The 15,495-nt window shown below is 38.8% G+C and overlaps 1 protein-coding gene across 1 annotated transcript in view; it reads right to left on the minus strand.

The window, feature by feature from the left end:
* Positions 1–2,502: 2,502 nt before the first annotated feature.
* The window catches only part of TTK (TTK protein kinase), a gene marked incomplete at its 5' end in the record, with an annotated part of 36,413 nt that continues 23,420 nt past the window's right edge, over positions 2,503–15,495 (minus strand). Inside the window, 8 exons of the mRNA XM_082480467.1 lie at positions 2,503–2,741; positions 3,939–4,036; positions 4,279–4,369; positions 5,080–5,256; positions 7,300–7,380; positions 7,696–7,820; positions 9,061–9,212; positions 9,301–9,458. Coding sequence (XP_082336593.1) covers positions 2,652–2,741; positions 3,939–4,036; positions 4,279–4,369; positions 5,080–5,256; positions 7,300–7,380; positions 7,696–7,820; positions 9,061–9,212; positions 9,301–9,458 — 972 coding nt within the window. The 3' untranslated portion in view covers positions 2,503–2,651. The remainder of the gene's footprint in view (positions 2,742–3,938; positions 4,037–4,278; positions 4,370–5,079; positions 5,257–7,299; positions 7,381–7,695; positions 7,821–9,060; positions 9,213–9,300; positions 9,459–15,495) is intronic.

Here is a 15,495-nt window from a genome sequence, read left to right on the forward strand (position 1 = left end):
CTTTTACAAGCTCTTGCTCTGTCACAGCAGGATAGTCCTAACTGGCATATGGAGGTGGTGAGGGCTTAAAGTTTTGAAACGCAGACATTAAGCAGATGCCTGATAAAATTATAGAAATACTATTCTTCAATAAGGAACTTTTTTTCTAAATTATTTGAAGAATTGTTTTACTGCTTTGAATATGACAGAATTAAGAACAAAGTTTCCCACCTATCAAGGGGTGTTTTTATTATATTAGCAAGCTCTGAAAACCTCATTTAAAAATCAAAGCTATTAAAGTTTTGGAAAAAATACTATACTTCTGAATTTCATGTATCATTTGAGATCAGTGTTTCCTATTCATCTCTCATTCTTCAGTTCTTATGGGGCTACAAAGTCATTAAAACTGATAAATCAATGGCAGGAAAGATAGCAAGAACACATTGAAATAAAAGTCTTTCCTCCAATACTGCTGTTAAGATAGGTATTTACAACTCAGAATCTCTTTTCTTTGCTATTAACTTCAGACCAAGACATTAATGATAGTGCTATGAGTGATATCAATAAAGCTACTAGTGCTCAGTGTGCAATCATGGAAAAAGGTTAAGTTGTGAGCTGAAGAATCATGCTAAGTACAGCTGCCATTTTGAATCTGGATCAGTGCAGAAGTAGTTGCATCTTCCAGGGGTAAAAGGTAACATGTTTTCTTTAGCTGAAGGTGTCAGTAAAGAGTGATTCCCCATAAACACCAAGGGAAAGCAGACTAGAGCATGCAGTACAATATGCCTATTCTTAAGAGGTATAAGATAAGATTAGCTAGACAAAGGAAAGAGTTTCTTGCCCTTGCTACTACACATGGCAAAGGCAGTAGGAATTCCCCTTTTATGGGGTCAAACTGAAAGTTCCCAGGAACAATATCCACAGAACATCAAACACAACTACCCAGGTACTTTGTGACACTCAAAGTCATTTGTAAGACTTCTCTGGACTCCAGCCACACCTTCCCAAGGTGGCAAGATGCATTGGCTTAAGTAAGCCTCCAGCAGCAAGAATGACCATCTTCCCCCACACAGACAGCTGACCTACTCGACCTGCCAGATGGCATTCAGGTGACAGAAGTGCTATGAACATGCACCTCCACCACAGAGGCAGAAAGAATTTCCAGGCGCTTGATTTGTGCTCCAGTGCTTGGATGCATAATCACTTCTGTCAGGTAGTAAAACCTGGCAGTCTAAGACAGACTACCTCCCTTCTTCACAGCCTTTATGGAGATTTCACAGTACAGTTTTACAAGTTCCAGTTAACAGATAACCAGTAGCACCACACCACTCAGATTTTTGATTCTCTAAATCTTTCAAGAGTTATGGGAATGAAAGCTACAGAAATAACTGCTAGTAAGACAGTGAAACCTAGTGTTCTAAGATGAAAAAGATTAAAAACCTAGATCTTGTGAATCCAGGCAATCTGAAGAAAAAAAAATACTCAGAAGGGGGGAGTGAATATTTAAATATATACTTATAATGAAAGACAAACCTTCCTTTGTGAAGCATTACATTACACCATCTTTTCCAATACAAGTTATCCAAACTTTAATACAAAATACAAAAGCTATCAAAGACTTTAAAAGATTTCAATGCTCTTCTGAAGCTAAGAAAACATGAACTCAGTAATCTAAATCCAGGAAAGCTTCCCTAGTGCTGACCTTCAACTTTTTCCATCACTGGTCAAGGAATATGTCATACTCTTAACTCATGCAGATAAACAAGGAAAGAGCCACTTTAATAATGAAGTTGGGTTCTTTATATACAGAGCTAGTACAAAGGAAAAGCAAAGACTAATTCAAAATGCTTGATCAAGACAGACAGCTGACAAGCTCCATGCTTTAGAAGGTATCCAAGGACAGCATGGCAGTTGTCATGAAACTGAAGGCAAGATTATTTTTTTTCAACTTAAAGCTATTAGATATTATTTTAAAGACTGCTTAGTATTAACGCTTTTAAAAATTCAAATTACTAATTTCTGACCATGATGAACCTCGATGGGCTTTCTGTTACTTTGAAATTTGAAAAGGATATTGGATTTATAGTGGCGTTTTCATTAGAGCAAAAGCCGTTTTATTCATATAACTTTAGAACAGTACTGATCCTTCTACCATGTCACTTAACCACAGGAACAGCTCAAAAACTGGGTGATATTTACATGTATCTGCCAGTATTGTAACTGATCACATATGTAAATAGCGCACTTATTTCCTTAGTTATGATCAAACCTGGACACAAGAGGTATTTGTTGGCAAAGGACAGAAGAGCATTTGCATGTTTTTCATGTACACCAATTGGCATTTTGGGAACTTTTTTTGGTTTAGCTTTGAAGGGATAGAAGAGCTTGAAGATTTTCATACAAGATTTTGTACTCCAATGCTTTTTAAATAAAAAAATACCATAATAAACTAGCAGTTTTCATTCTTCAATCCAAGTGGCATGCAAAGAAGGAAACAGCCCACAGTGAAAAGCATTCAACTGAATTATTTTTAATGATCCGCAAGCATTATCAGAAGACACAAAGAACATTTAAAAGTGTGAACATTATGCTGTGTCCTTTTAAAAGCTAGCAGCACAAAATGTTATTTTGAACAGACCAGACATCTCTGTTGCATCCTCAACAGTAGTACATCATTTTGTTGTCCATGATTTTTGACTCCCAAGTTTTGCAAATGCTGATACATCAAGACTTCTACCACTGTTGCACTGTTCATACAAAGTCTGAAAGTTGATAAAAACACAGGTATTCAGGTGAACAGAGTTGTATCACACATGGATTCAAGCTGTATATTTATAACAAACATTACCACTTGAAATAAGTCATCACATTCTGAAATGTTCCAAACTCCATACTAAAACTTCTCTCCCAAATCAGAAAATAAAGATACACTTAAGACAGCTTAGTTATACCAGTTGTAATGCAATGTAGTGCCTAAAAGAAAACACATACACTGATTTAGCAGCATGAGCAGAGGTATAGAGCTTCACAAGTCGGCAGAGAACAAAATAATTACTGAGATTTAAAGTCAGGTTTACTTCATTAATTGTCTCCAATGTGGAAACACCAGCATGGAAGGAGAGAGGTATTTGCATACTCAGGGTGAGCAAGCTTTATACGACATAGGAAAATCAGCAGACACAAATATAGTCACATCACAATATTGTTAAAACAATATCTTGTTCACCCCCATATTTAAAGAAAATCAGGTATGACTAGCAGTTAAGTGTAAATTAACTTGCTTAGATTTACTTTATGCATCCTGAATTTGCTTTCCTCCCCACAAAAGCAGCTTTGCATTCTGTCTCGATTTATTATATATTTAACCACCATCACCTCTTCTGAGAGGGGTGGAAGGAACCAAGTTGGTGAGAGTTACGAAGCTTCTCTTTCAGGCAGTAAACAGATGCTGGAATCATACTACCTCAACACACAGGGACTAATTTACACATAGCAATGCTTTAACAGTTCAGCAACTTCCAGGAAGCAAGAACAGTTGCAGTCCAAGAGCTTGCACACTTGACAGATCACTTTAGATCATTTCTCTATAATGATGGTTCTTAAATTAGAAGACTTACTACAGTTTGGGGGCAGTTTAAAAGCAAAGCAGCGCAGTAAAGACTGTTTTAGAGAGAAGATGCTGGGACAGCGGGAGATTTGGATATACAGCAATACAGATATACTGGGACATGGAAAGGAAAGAAAAAGCCAGAAAATCAAGATTACCATCATCCTTGAAACCCTTCGCATTCAGAAGGATGTGGAGAGATTCTGCATGCTTGCAAACAAAAGCACTACAGTGTGTAATGTTTTTCCAGCTGTGGTTAAATGTATCCTTTCAGCTTTCACTACCAAACATTCTCACCTTTGTTTGCATGAACAGGTACTAATATACAAAATAGAGAAGAAAATTTACTTACCCTAGCAGCTCTAGAAATAGAGTTGGGAGAATTCAAGCCAACAAGCTGCCCAAGGATACGTTTCATTTCCTCTGTTGTTCCTTTTGCACTTGGAACACCTGCAGTTAATTTATAATTATGCTAACATTGTATACGAATATGTATAAGTTACCAGTGCAGTTTATAAAATAGGTTTAAGAATTAAAATACTTAAGTTTTTTTCTGGAACATACATAGGCACCAAGCAAAATAGATTGTTATGCCAGCAAGTAGAAGATACATATAAGAGGTAAAGCATTTTGTTTTCTTAAACAGAATTATAAATGCTATTTAATATAAATGTATTTTAAAATAAATTTACCTGTTTGACAATGACTTTGAATTTGAACATAGGGATGTACCAGCAACTCCGAAACAGATATTCTTTGTTTAGGATTTCTTATTAAACAGCGCTGCAAATGAATTAATAATTAATTTGAAATAAATTAAGAATTTTCCTATGAATTAACAGTGAGGATCTTTAAAAGACCCTGTAGATACACATCAGAACTTACTGCCAAACTACATATTCAGAAAGACTCAACTCACAGTACAATAACAGATTAACCCAATTGCCTTCATTAGCAATTATCTTCAAAATTTGGTATCCTGTTTTACTCCAGCAGCAATGTTTGAAGTGGTGAAGACCAGAACCTACAACAGCCTTTTATTCCAAATGACACAAAATGACACCGAGACTTGAAAGTTAAGGAAATAAACATTTCTGGATTTCAGTTTGTTACCTGCTGAGCAACACAATTAGGGCTCAAGTAAAAGCACAGGCCAAGCTTCAAAAGCAGGCAAATATGCAGGGTGAGAGAGATGGCGAGTACAAAAGCTACTGTATTTACTTAGGGTTGTTCAGCCAAAGCCAGACTGCTCTACATATTTACTTGTTTATTTGCCACTGAGCTGAAAATAGACTTTTACTATGGAAACTATATGAAGTAGCTCTAGCTTCATTAAGTCTTCTTTTGGAATAAGGCCTGTTACTACAAGTAGCAGTGAGCATTTATTTGTAAAAAAAAGTTTCTCAAGCACAACTCATTCAGTTTAAGAAAATATACTTTAAATAAGGAAACTGCCGTTATTTGAACCAAAGTTAATCTTGAGGGACAGTTACCTTTAGCACGTCTTGAAGATCCTTCTCAGCAATATCTGGAAATTCTATTTCATAAGTAGGATCAACAATAGCATGCAGTTTATTAATTGGATTTGTTATATGTTGAAATGGAGTCCTTCCATATGTCATACAGTACAAAATGCATCCCAATGACCATACATCACTTTTAGGACTTATCTAATAAAAACAAAAAAAATTAAGATTACTCCTCACTTAAAGAGCTGTCCCTTCAGTCAGTTTATCATATAATTGTACAGTCAATATAATTGTACACTTAACAGTATCTATTTTACATTGAAAAACAGATTTGAGTAACTATCACACAAAATCACAACAGCATGACCTTATCTACAAAGACAGTGATGTGGCTTCATTCACTAATATTCACTAACATAAGAAAGCTGTTTTTATTAATTATCTTTGAAAATCAACTTGAACAACTAACTTAAAATAAAAGGTAGTCCTTAACAAGTTGAACAGCAGGATTCGAATTTCAGATTTATGAGTAAACACAAATAAAAGCATACGAAATTAATTCAATACAGAAATGAGTGAGACATCACAGCTACATCCCCAAAGTGGGAAGCCATAGATCAGTTCCTCTGGGTTTAAAGGATTCAGATCCAGATTTCAACCACCACACCTGGGCTGTTCCTTACAGGAGAACTTTCCCCTTCTCCTGTTGAAGGTGAAGCACTTTAATAAAAGCACATAAAGTTCGGGGAGTTGGGGAGAGGAGGGAGGTGGGAAAAGAGGCACACAGACAGCCTGACTCCCAGCACAATGGTTCGATTTTTGCTTAGATGAGCTGAGCTCCAGAACAAGTCTGCACTTTGCATGCAATTTTTAAAAGTGTAAGAAAAGGCAAAAAGTATTATCCTTAATAAAAGAAATCACACAGTATCATTCAGGTTGATAAAGACCCTTAAGATCATCGAGTCCAACCGTTAATCTAGCACTGCCAAGTCCACCATTATTTTGTGTTTAGAAAGACAGGACTGTGTTTCACTACATAGTAATGCTTCCATTCAACTGTTAACAAGTCACAATCTTAGAGTGTGTATATGCACATACATATGAATATAGTTTTTTTTTTTTTAATACCTTTCCACAAAACTATGTACCCCTGAATTGAAGTTTGACTGCCAACATGAAATCGCTTTCCTTCAGTACTTTCCTCATAATTCATATTCCGTTGACCTGATGAAGTTAAGTTCTATAATACACAGTACTCTCTAGCATAGAAGAATTAATAGGATACACAGAGCTCACATGTGTCCCCTAAAATATTAGGCTTCATTGTATCACCTTTTAAGAGACCTTATTAGGTATCACTCATTTCTTGCAAAACCTGCCCCTCTCAAAAAAATTCAAAAATATGAGTGACACAAGCATCATCATATCTTGTTGCTTAAGCAAACATATTAAGAGTCGTTTATATCAGAAAGCAAGTTCTCTTACTTTCAGAAAAAGATTTCTAAGCCAGGGTTATTTATGCAGAATGCTAAAATGTATCTGCGTAGCAGCTAGCAGTACCATAAGAGCTCCACCAATTTTTGGCGGAACCGAGCTAAAACAAGAGGGCATAAGCAGTACAACAGGCAACCAAGAAGTGACTGAAGAATGATTCTCTCACTTTATTCCATGGAAGATCCTCCCAGAAACACCTTCTGAAAGCTCTAGCCTGGAGTGATTTGAGTGCAAAGGAGGACTTGTCAAAGATGCACAGCATGGTGGACCCTTAAAATGCTCAAAAGACTTTTTACAACATTAGTTGTCAGTACAGCCTCCGATGTGTGAAAGGCTGCATGCATTTCACTGTACTCTATATTGCTGTTCAATGCCATTTACACCAACAACATAGTGGAAGACTGTTTTATATTGCTCCATAAAAATTTATTTTAAAATATTTTTAGGTTTATTATCAGGATATTATATTATTATCAGCTCCTCCAACACCCAAGCCTGTGCATCTGTTTTGCTTTAAATTTTACTCATTAATTCAGCACTTCCATTTTTCCAAACACCATCTGCAAAATGCTTTTAAGTAATTGAGAGGAATAAATTTAGGCTTCAATCTCTGCCCACCATCATTGTGGCACAATGGATTTCCTTGTGTTTGAGTTTCAATAGAAGACTAAGAAAACTAAGTCGTAAGATATATGCTTGAATTACTTTCTTCTTAATATGAAGGGAATAGGAGAAAAAAGATCATGTTACCTTAGATCGAGATTTCCCATTTTCTCCGTAGGAAGACATATCTTTTATTGCTTCAGGTGGCATATAATTCATGGTGCCAACCTAGCCATAAAACCAAAATATTCCTTTAAGTGAAGCACGCACTTAAAAAAAAACCCACCTCATTAAGTGAGTTAAGTTGTCTCAAAGCACTGAAAAGCATCTTGAAAATTTGTTTCTATTAAGGCTGAAGGCCATTGTTATTCTGGTCTATAAAAACATGTAAAAATTCATATATAGGAATATTTATACATGCATATAAAACCATTCAGCATAAAATTTCAGCATTTGTTGAAGTTACTACATTAATTAACATAATCAGAAAATATTATAGCACTTCTGGAAAAACAATGTACACTTTTCTGTAAAGTATTTCACCTGAGAATCTTTAACGATGCTTGTCACATCTGGCTGCATTTGGTTTGCAATGCCAAAGTCAATTAGTTTTAACATTCCATCAACTATCAGAAAGTTTGCCGGTTTCAGATCACTGTGAATAATGCCTGTAAAATAGTTTAAAGTCAATCCAAGTTACTACTATGGGGTTTTTTATTGCTTAATTCCCATAACATTTGCAGGGAGAGAAGGTGCAGATCTGTTTTACCTGGCCAAAACCAAATTATTCTTTGCAGATTTCATAAAAGTTAATAATAGTTAAGACTTGCTTGAGTTTATAGTTTGAATTATTACTTATTCAAATCTGCAGGTACCCCAAAATAGCTCCAAGAAACTTGAGCTGCATAGTTTCTATCAGGGATAGGCCTTCTAGCTGTACATGCACGCTGCCATAGTGAACTCTTGTTCTGGATCATTTCAATCGCTTGTCCACTCCTGTAGCTTTATCTTAAATTATCAGCTAAGCAGGTACTTAAAATTAAAGAATTGTATTGCTTAGTCTGATGTTTTCTGCTTCCTGATCTCAAAGGTACCCATTCACCGAGGATTACATGTGACTGACCTCTCACAAACACTACTTACATAATTTATTCTGGATTTTGGTTATTATCCATATAATCAACCAATACATCTTTATATTTTGCAAAACCATTTGTTTCAAGGACACATCACATAGTATGTAGCCTGTGTTTTAGTAGGTTTTGCTGTCTTTCTATATTATTGAATGTTCTAGTGTTCTTGTGCTGAAGAGGAGATGCTCTCTGCTGTATATACAGGTCTCCTCACTTTTTTTTTCTTAAATAGGAAAAGGATCCAGATCTGCTCTCTCCTTTATGTTATACAGTCAAACAGAATACAGATTCTTGCACTTCAACTACATAGGTGAAGATGAAAGGAAGGCCTGAAGGACTATAAGAAAAAGCTGAAACACAATGTCAGAGTAAAGCCTAGAGCTGTGTAAAAGCTGTCATTAATGTCAAAGCTTTTTCAGAGAGGGTGAGCAGCGGAAATTTGAGTCTAATGGAGAACAAGCAGTATTGAGAGTATACAATGTAGTCTAATACAGAAAAGATCGTTTTCTGTCTGTTGCAAGGAAATAGAAAGCTATATACAATGGTGATACTGCAAGATACCTTTGAGTTAGCAAAGTAAGTCTACCTCTACATCAAGATTTACTCATCTTTTGTTTCACTGCAGTTTTTTTTTCCACAATGCAGTAAATACCCATCTTTGAAGATCACTAGACTTACACCAAAACTAAAAGCAGTACCGCCTCCAAAATTTAAACCCATTCATATTATCTCTGCCATATAACCTATACAAATACCTAGAATTATTTAAGAATACCGTATTCATGGATTGTGTGAACAGCTTCCAGCATATTTTTCCAATAGCTCTTTCGTTCCAGCGGATCAATGTTTTTTTTCCTTTTGAGCCAGCTATTGAGATCAATATTTCCACACTCCATTACCATGTAGATATGATGATCAGTAATTTCACTAAAAAAATAAATATACTTGTGTTAAAATTTAAGGCAACTTCTTTATATAAAAAGATCCTGGTTTAATAAAATCAGTGTTTACTCACTAGCCATAAAGGCGGATGATCTTATCACTATGTTGCTGCAGTTTGCTCAAATGAGCAATTTCATTCTTATAGCTCTCAACGGTCTGTTGATCAGCTTCCTCTAGATTCACATACTTGACAGCATACAGCTGCTTCTTTTCATTCAGTACTTGAAACACCTGCAAAACAGTATCAGCTAATAACGTTATTCAATCCTAGTTCTGATTTACTATGGTTCTCCATCTCACCAGAGCTAGACTTTCAAAGAAAAAGGGTACCTTTTCAAAAGGAAGAAGCAACACTAAATTTACAGAGACGTTCATACAAGTCAGCATGAAGAATAATTAAGAAGCCACCCATTACAACAGAAAAAAACCTCCATCAGAAACCATCTTGGTACCACATTATATTTCACTAGGTGTATTTGATCATGTCTGAAGTGTTCCTAAGATAAAGAATGCAAAATAACACCTCTCACCAAGATAACGGTTTAACCTGCCACTACACCTCCATTTTGTCACACCAAGATGATTTGGAGGGTAGACCACATGGCACATAAGGCTGAGAGCACCACGTCCATTCAGTCTTAAGATGAGAAGGCTACAGGGAATCTTATTGCTGTCTTCAGCTATTTAAAGGGAAGGTATGAAAGACAGACTGCTCTTGAACCATCAAAGTATGAGGAGCAACTGGCACAGTTAACAACAAGGAAAATTCCAATTAGATATCAGGATTTTTTTTTTTTTTTCACCATCACCTAGTTAAACAGGGGAACAGGTTGTCCAGAGAGGCTGTGACATCTCCATCCTTGGTGATACTCAAAACTCAACCACAAAAGACCATGAGCAACCTGCCCTACTTTGGCCTTGCTTTAAGTAGATCATACAAAGCATCATGCAAAAGCCCCTTCCATCCTACCTCATTCTACAATTGTACGCTGCCAAGACAGGAAGCTTTTCTTCCTGGAGGTCCCCACAGACTGGAAGCTAGCCAATCTTGTTCCAATTTACAAGAAGGGCGTGAGGGAAGACCCAGGAAACTACAGACCTGTTAGCCTAACCTCAGTTCCTGGAAAAGTTACAGTGAAGATCATACTGGGTACTACTGAGAGGCATTTAAAGGACAATGCAATCATCAGGCACAGTCAACATGGGTTCACAAAGGGAAAGTCCTGTTTAACTAATTTGATATCCTTCTATGCTAGGGTCACCCACCTAGTGGATGAAGGGAAAGCAGTACATGTAGTTTTTCTGGATTTTAGTAAGGCTTTTGGTACTGACCCTCACAGCAGCCTTCTGGACAAGTCCAACTGTGGAATGAGTGGGTTCACAGTGTGCTGGGTGAAGAACTGGCTCAACTGCAGAGCCCAAAGGATTTTAGTGAATGGGGCTCCATCTGGCTGGCGACCAGTGTGTTCCTCAGGATTCAATGCTAGAGCCAGTTCGGTTTGAGGTATTTATCAGTGATCCAGATGCAGAAGTTGAATGCACCAAAAGTTAGCTGATGATACCAAACTGAGAGGTGCTGTTGACTCTCTTGAACAGGAGGCCTCGCAGAGGGATCTAGATAGATCAGGCAATCATCAATGGCATGAAATTTAGCAAGTCCAAACACTGGATTCTGCACCTGGGACACAGTAACACCAGGTGCAGGTATAAACTGGGAGAGGAGTGACTGGAGAGCAGCCCTGCAGAAAAGGATCTGGGGGCACTGGTCAACAGAAGGCTCAATATGAGTCAGCAGTGTGCCCCAGCAGCCAAGAGGGTAAACTGCATCCTGGGGTGCAAACACACCATAATCAGTCAGTTAAAAGAAGTGACTATCTTGCTGTACTTAGGATTGGTGCAGCCTCACCTTGAGTACTGTGTGCAATTTCAGGCCCCACAGTTTAAGAAGGCCGTAAAGATCCTTAAATGCAGACAGAGGAGGGCAACAAAGCTAGTTGGAATGTCCTATGAGGAGCAGCTAAGGACTTTGGGCTTGTCTAGTTTGGAGAAATGGAGGCTGATGGGTGACCTCAGCAGCTTCCTGAGAAGGGGGAAGTGGAGAGGGAGGTGCTGAGCCCTTCTACCTGGTAGCCAATGATAGGATGCATGGGAACAGTCCAAAGTTGCATCAGGGGAGGTTCAGATCTAAAATTAGGAAGCATTTATTTACCAAGAGTGTGGTCAAACACTGGACCGGGCTTCCTAGGGAGGGTGGTTAATGCCCCAAGCCTCTCAGTGTTTAAGAGGCATTTGGAGAATGCCCTTAATAACATGCTTTAACTTTTGGTCAGCCCTGAAGTGGTCAGGCAGATGGACTAGACGATCATTGCAGGTCCCTTCCAACTGAAATATTCTATTCTGTTATTCTTTTTCAATTTATTACTCTCTGGATTATCAAAATCATGTAAGATTCTTAACTTCTTTGCCTCAGTCTTCCCTGACAACCTCTCTCCCTATGCCTCTCAAGTGGATGGACTGCAAGGCAGGGACTGGGGGAGCAAAGTACCTCCCACTGTTTGTGAACACCTGAGGAACCTGAACATACACAGAAATCTATAGGACCCAACAAGATGCATCCCAGAGCCCTGAGGGAATTGGCTGAGGTAGTTGACAAGCCACTCTCCATAACACTTGAAAAGTCACAGCAGTCAGGTGAAGTCCCTGGTGAATGGAAAAAAAGGAAAAATTGCACCCATTTTTATAAAGGGTAGAAAGAACAACCCTGGGAACTACCAACCTGTCAGCCTCACCTCTGTGCCTAGGAAGATTATGGAACAGATCCTCCCAGAAGCTATGCCAAGGCACATGGAGGACAGGAAGGTGATTCAAGACAGCCAGCATGGCTTCACCAAGGGCAAGTCCTATCTGACCAACCTAGTGGCTGTCTATGATAGAGTGACTTCATCAGCTACAGATGTCGTCTATTTGGACCTCTCTAAGGCCTTGGACACAGTCGCCTAAAACATCCTGCTCTCTAAATTGGAGAGATATGGATTTGATGGGTGGATTGTTGCATGGATGAGGAATTGGTTGGATGGTCTCATCCAGAGGGTAGTGATCAACAGCTCAATGCCCAGATGGAGATCAGTGACAAGTGGTGTCTGTATTGGGACCAGTATTGTTTAATATCTTCATCAATTACATAAACAGTGGGATGGAGTACACTGTCAGCAAGTTTTCAAATGACACCAAGCTGAGTGGTGTGGTTGACACTCCTGAGGGACACAATGCTATCCAGGGGGACCTGGACAAGCTTGAGAAATGGGCCTATGTGAACCTAAGGAAGTTCAACAAGGCCATGTGCAGGGTTCTACACCTGGATCCAGGCAACCCCCAGTATCAATACAAGCTGGGGGATGAAGGAATTGAAAGCAGCCCTGCCAAGAAGGACTTTAGGGTACCGGTGGATGAAAAGCTGCACATGAGCCAACAATGTGTGCTCACAACCCGGAAAGCCAACCATATCCTGGGCTGCATCAAAAGAAGCATGGCCAGTAGATCGAAGGAGGCGATTCTGCCCCTCTACTCCACTCTGGTGAGACCCTACCTGGAGTACTGCCTCCAGCTCTGGAGTCCTCAGCACAGGAAAGGCATGGACCTGTGGGAGCAAGTCCAGAGGAGGTTGTCGTGGTTTAGGCTAAATCCACCACTGGGGACCCGAGGGACCCCAGACGGGACCGACAGATGCTCCCCTCTACCCCTCTACAAAGAAAGAGGCAGAGGAGGAAAAAAAGACTTATGAGTTTAGAAGGAACTAAACTACTTTAATGAAATATTAATAATAAAGAGAAATAATGAAATATATACAAAACCGTATCAAGCTCCCGAGATGACAATCACGTCACCAGCTGGCACTGGGGCAGTCCCAGGCTGGACTCAGTGACAGACGGGAACTGGATTCCGGATCTGCATTCAGGATCGGGATCACAGGCAGATGAACAGAGTCCTCCTCAGATGTCGGCCATTGAAGGAAGAGCCCGTGACCCTTTGATCCCTCAGCTTTTATACTGAGCATGAGGCAGATGGGATGGAATACCCTGTTGGTCAGTTTTGGGTCACCTGTCCTGTCCGCTCCACCCTGCAGGTGGACCCCACTATGCTTTTCTGCTTCTGACCCCCCAATGCGGCAAATAACAAAGTTGGTTGGCCTTGGGGGTTAGAGCAATAAGGATAAGCAGGAGCCTCTCTGCATCCCATGCCTGGGCATCAGCTATAAACAATTGGTCTTATCACTCTGGGAGAGTGAACACTGTCTGCACAATATGCAGTTAATTTCAGTAGTTAGAAGAGGCCCAGCTAAGAAGTGAAGTTACTGAACAAAATTGGTTCTGCTTTACCTCAAACCAGGACAGAGGTCCACAAAAATGGTCAGAGGGCTGGAGGACAGGCTGAGAGAGTTAGGATTGTTCAGCCTGGAGAAGAGAGCTCCAGGAAGACCTTATAGCAGCCTTTCAGTACTTAAAGGGAGCTTATAAAAAAGATGGGGAAAGACTTTTTAGCAGGGCCCATTGCAACAGGACAAGTGGTAATGGTTTTAAACTAAAAATGAGGGTAGATTCAGACTAGATATAAAAGAATTTTTGTGGTTTTTTTTTGTTTGTTTGGTTTTTTTTTTTTTTTTTTACAATGAGGGTGCTGAAACACTGGCACAGGTTGCCTAGAGAGGTGGTAGATGCCCCACGCCTGGGAACATTCAAAGTCAGGTTGGATGGAGCTCTGAGCAACCTGATGTAGTTGAAGATGTCCCTGCTCGTTGCAGGGAGGTTGGACTAGATCTTTAAATGTCCCTTCCAACCCAAATTATTCTATGATTCTAAGATACTGCAACATTAAAACCAATTTCCCATCTCTTATGACACACCGATACTGTTTCTTCTATGACTAGAAAGCACACAGCTTGATTACTCAGTACCACTTTGATTCTGTCAGTCTCTACGTATGCAAACATGAAACCAAAATAAAACATAGGCACAAAGGGTCATAAATATAAAGCCAAGTCTAAATAAGTATGATTACATGAATGTTTAAAGTTTTGAAGCCTAGACATTACAGGGACTTTTTAAAAAAGATTTTAGTGCTATTTTCCATGACTATTTATTGATTGTAAGATACCTGAAAACAAATAAAGTATATGTGCTGATGATAATATTTGTCACTTTTTAAGATGGCACCTCTGCAATCCTCAGTTTTGCAGAGAAGGAAGCCTACTTTAAAAGGCTTAAGTGAGCATGGTAATTGCAACAGCTTAAACATATTCCAACAAATTAAGCTCCTGATGAAATGACAACTATCAAATATTTTTATTTTAAAAAATTGAGAAGATATAAAACGGAGTCAATCTTAAGTACCATCTCAGGCACTCAAAGCCAGTTTGGAAAAATCCATGCATTTGAAACAAAACACCAGAGGATTTGGTGGACTGAACTTAAGGATATAAGAGATACTCAGTTCTAAAGCTAGCTCTAACTAAGCTTTCTGGGTAATTTTGGGGAAGTCAAAGGATACTTTATAAAAAGAGTTATAAATAGAAATGCTATCATTTAACTTAATTATCCAATTTATATTTCACTGCATGCCTCAGATTAACTAGAAGTAACTGTTTCACTTTCCATGTGCTGCAGACTGAAAGTACTACAGAGGTTGTTACTGAGGGTTAACCAATGAACGCACATATTAAATTTCCCTTAAAGAAATTCGTAGGCTGTCTCTGTGACTACTAATACAGTCTTCACAGATTGAAGCACACAAGTGAAACAGAGGTGTGGGAGACAGAAGAAAGCAGACAAATCTAAACTCATACAAAACTGTTTTTGTTATAATTCTGAAGAAGAGATTTTGCCCAAACTGTTTCCCAAGCTCCTATGATTCCAAATTTCCCTATAAAAAGCAGCTCACTCACCACATCATACTTACACTCCACTTCTCACGCAAGTTACAGAAGTAACAAGGGATTGTCTGTTCCCTTCTGGAACTTTCATTTGACCTTACAAGCCACACATGTCGCAACAACACAATCCCACTGCCCTAAACCTGCAGCACATCTCTTATAACAGAAGACCTGATTTTATTAGGAATTTTAATACTCACTCCACCATAGATATCTTCAAGAGCATACACAATCTACCTTCAGGCCTTCATGCAGAAAGCAAAAGGAAGTGGGCTCCTACCATTATTTACAGATTTAAGTGAGATTGAGATGCTCACAAGAGTTGGTTGATCACTTTTTCCC

Source organism: Vanellus vanellus (genome assembly GCF_965231255.1).
Source record: "Vanellus vanellus genome assembly, chromosome: 3".
In the NCBI taxonomy this organism is placed as follows: domain Eukaryota; kingdom Metazoa; phylum Chordata; class Aves; order Charadriiformes; family Charadriidae; genus Vanellus; species Vanellus vanellus.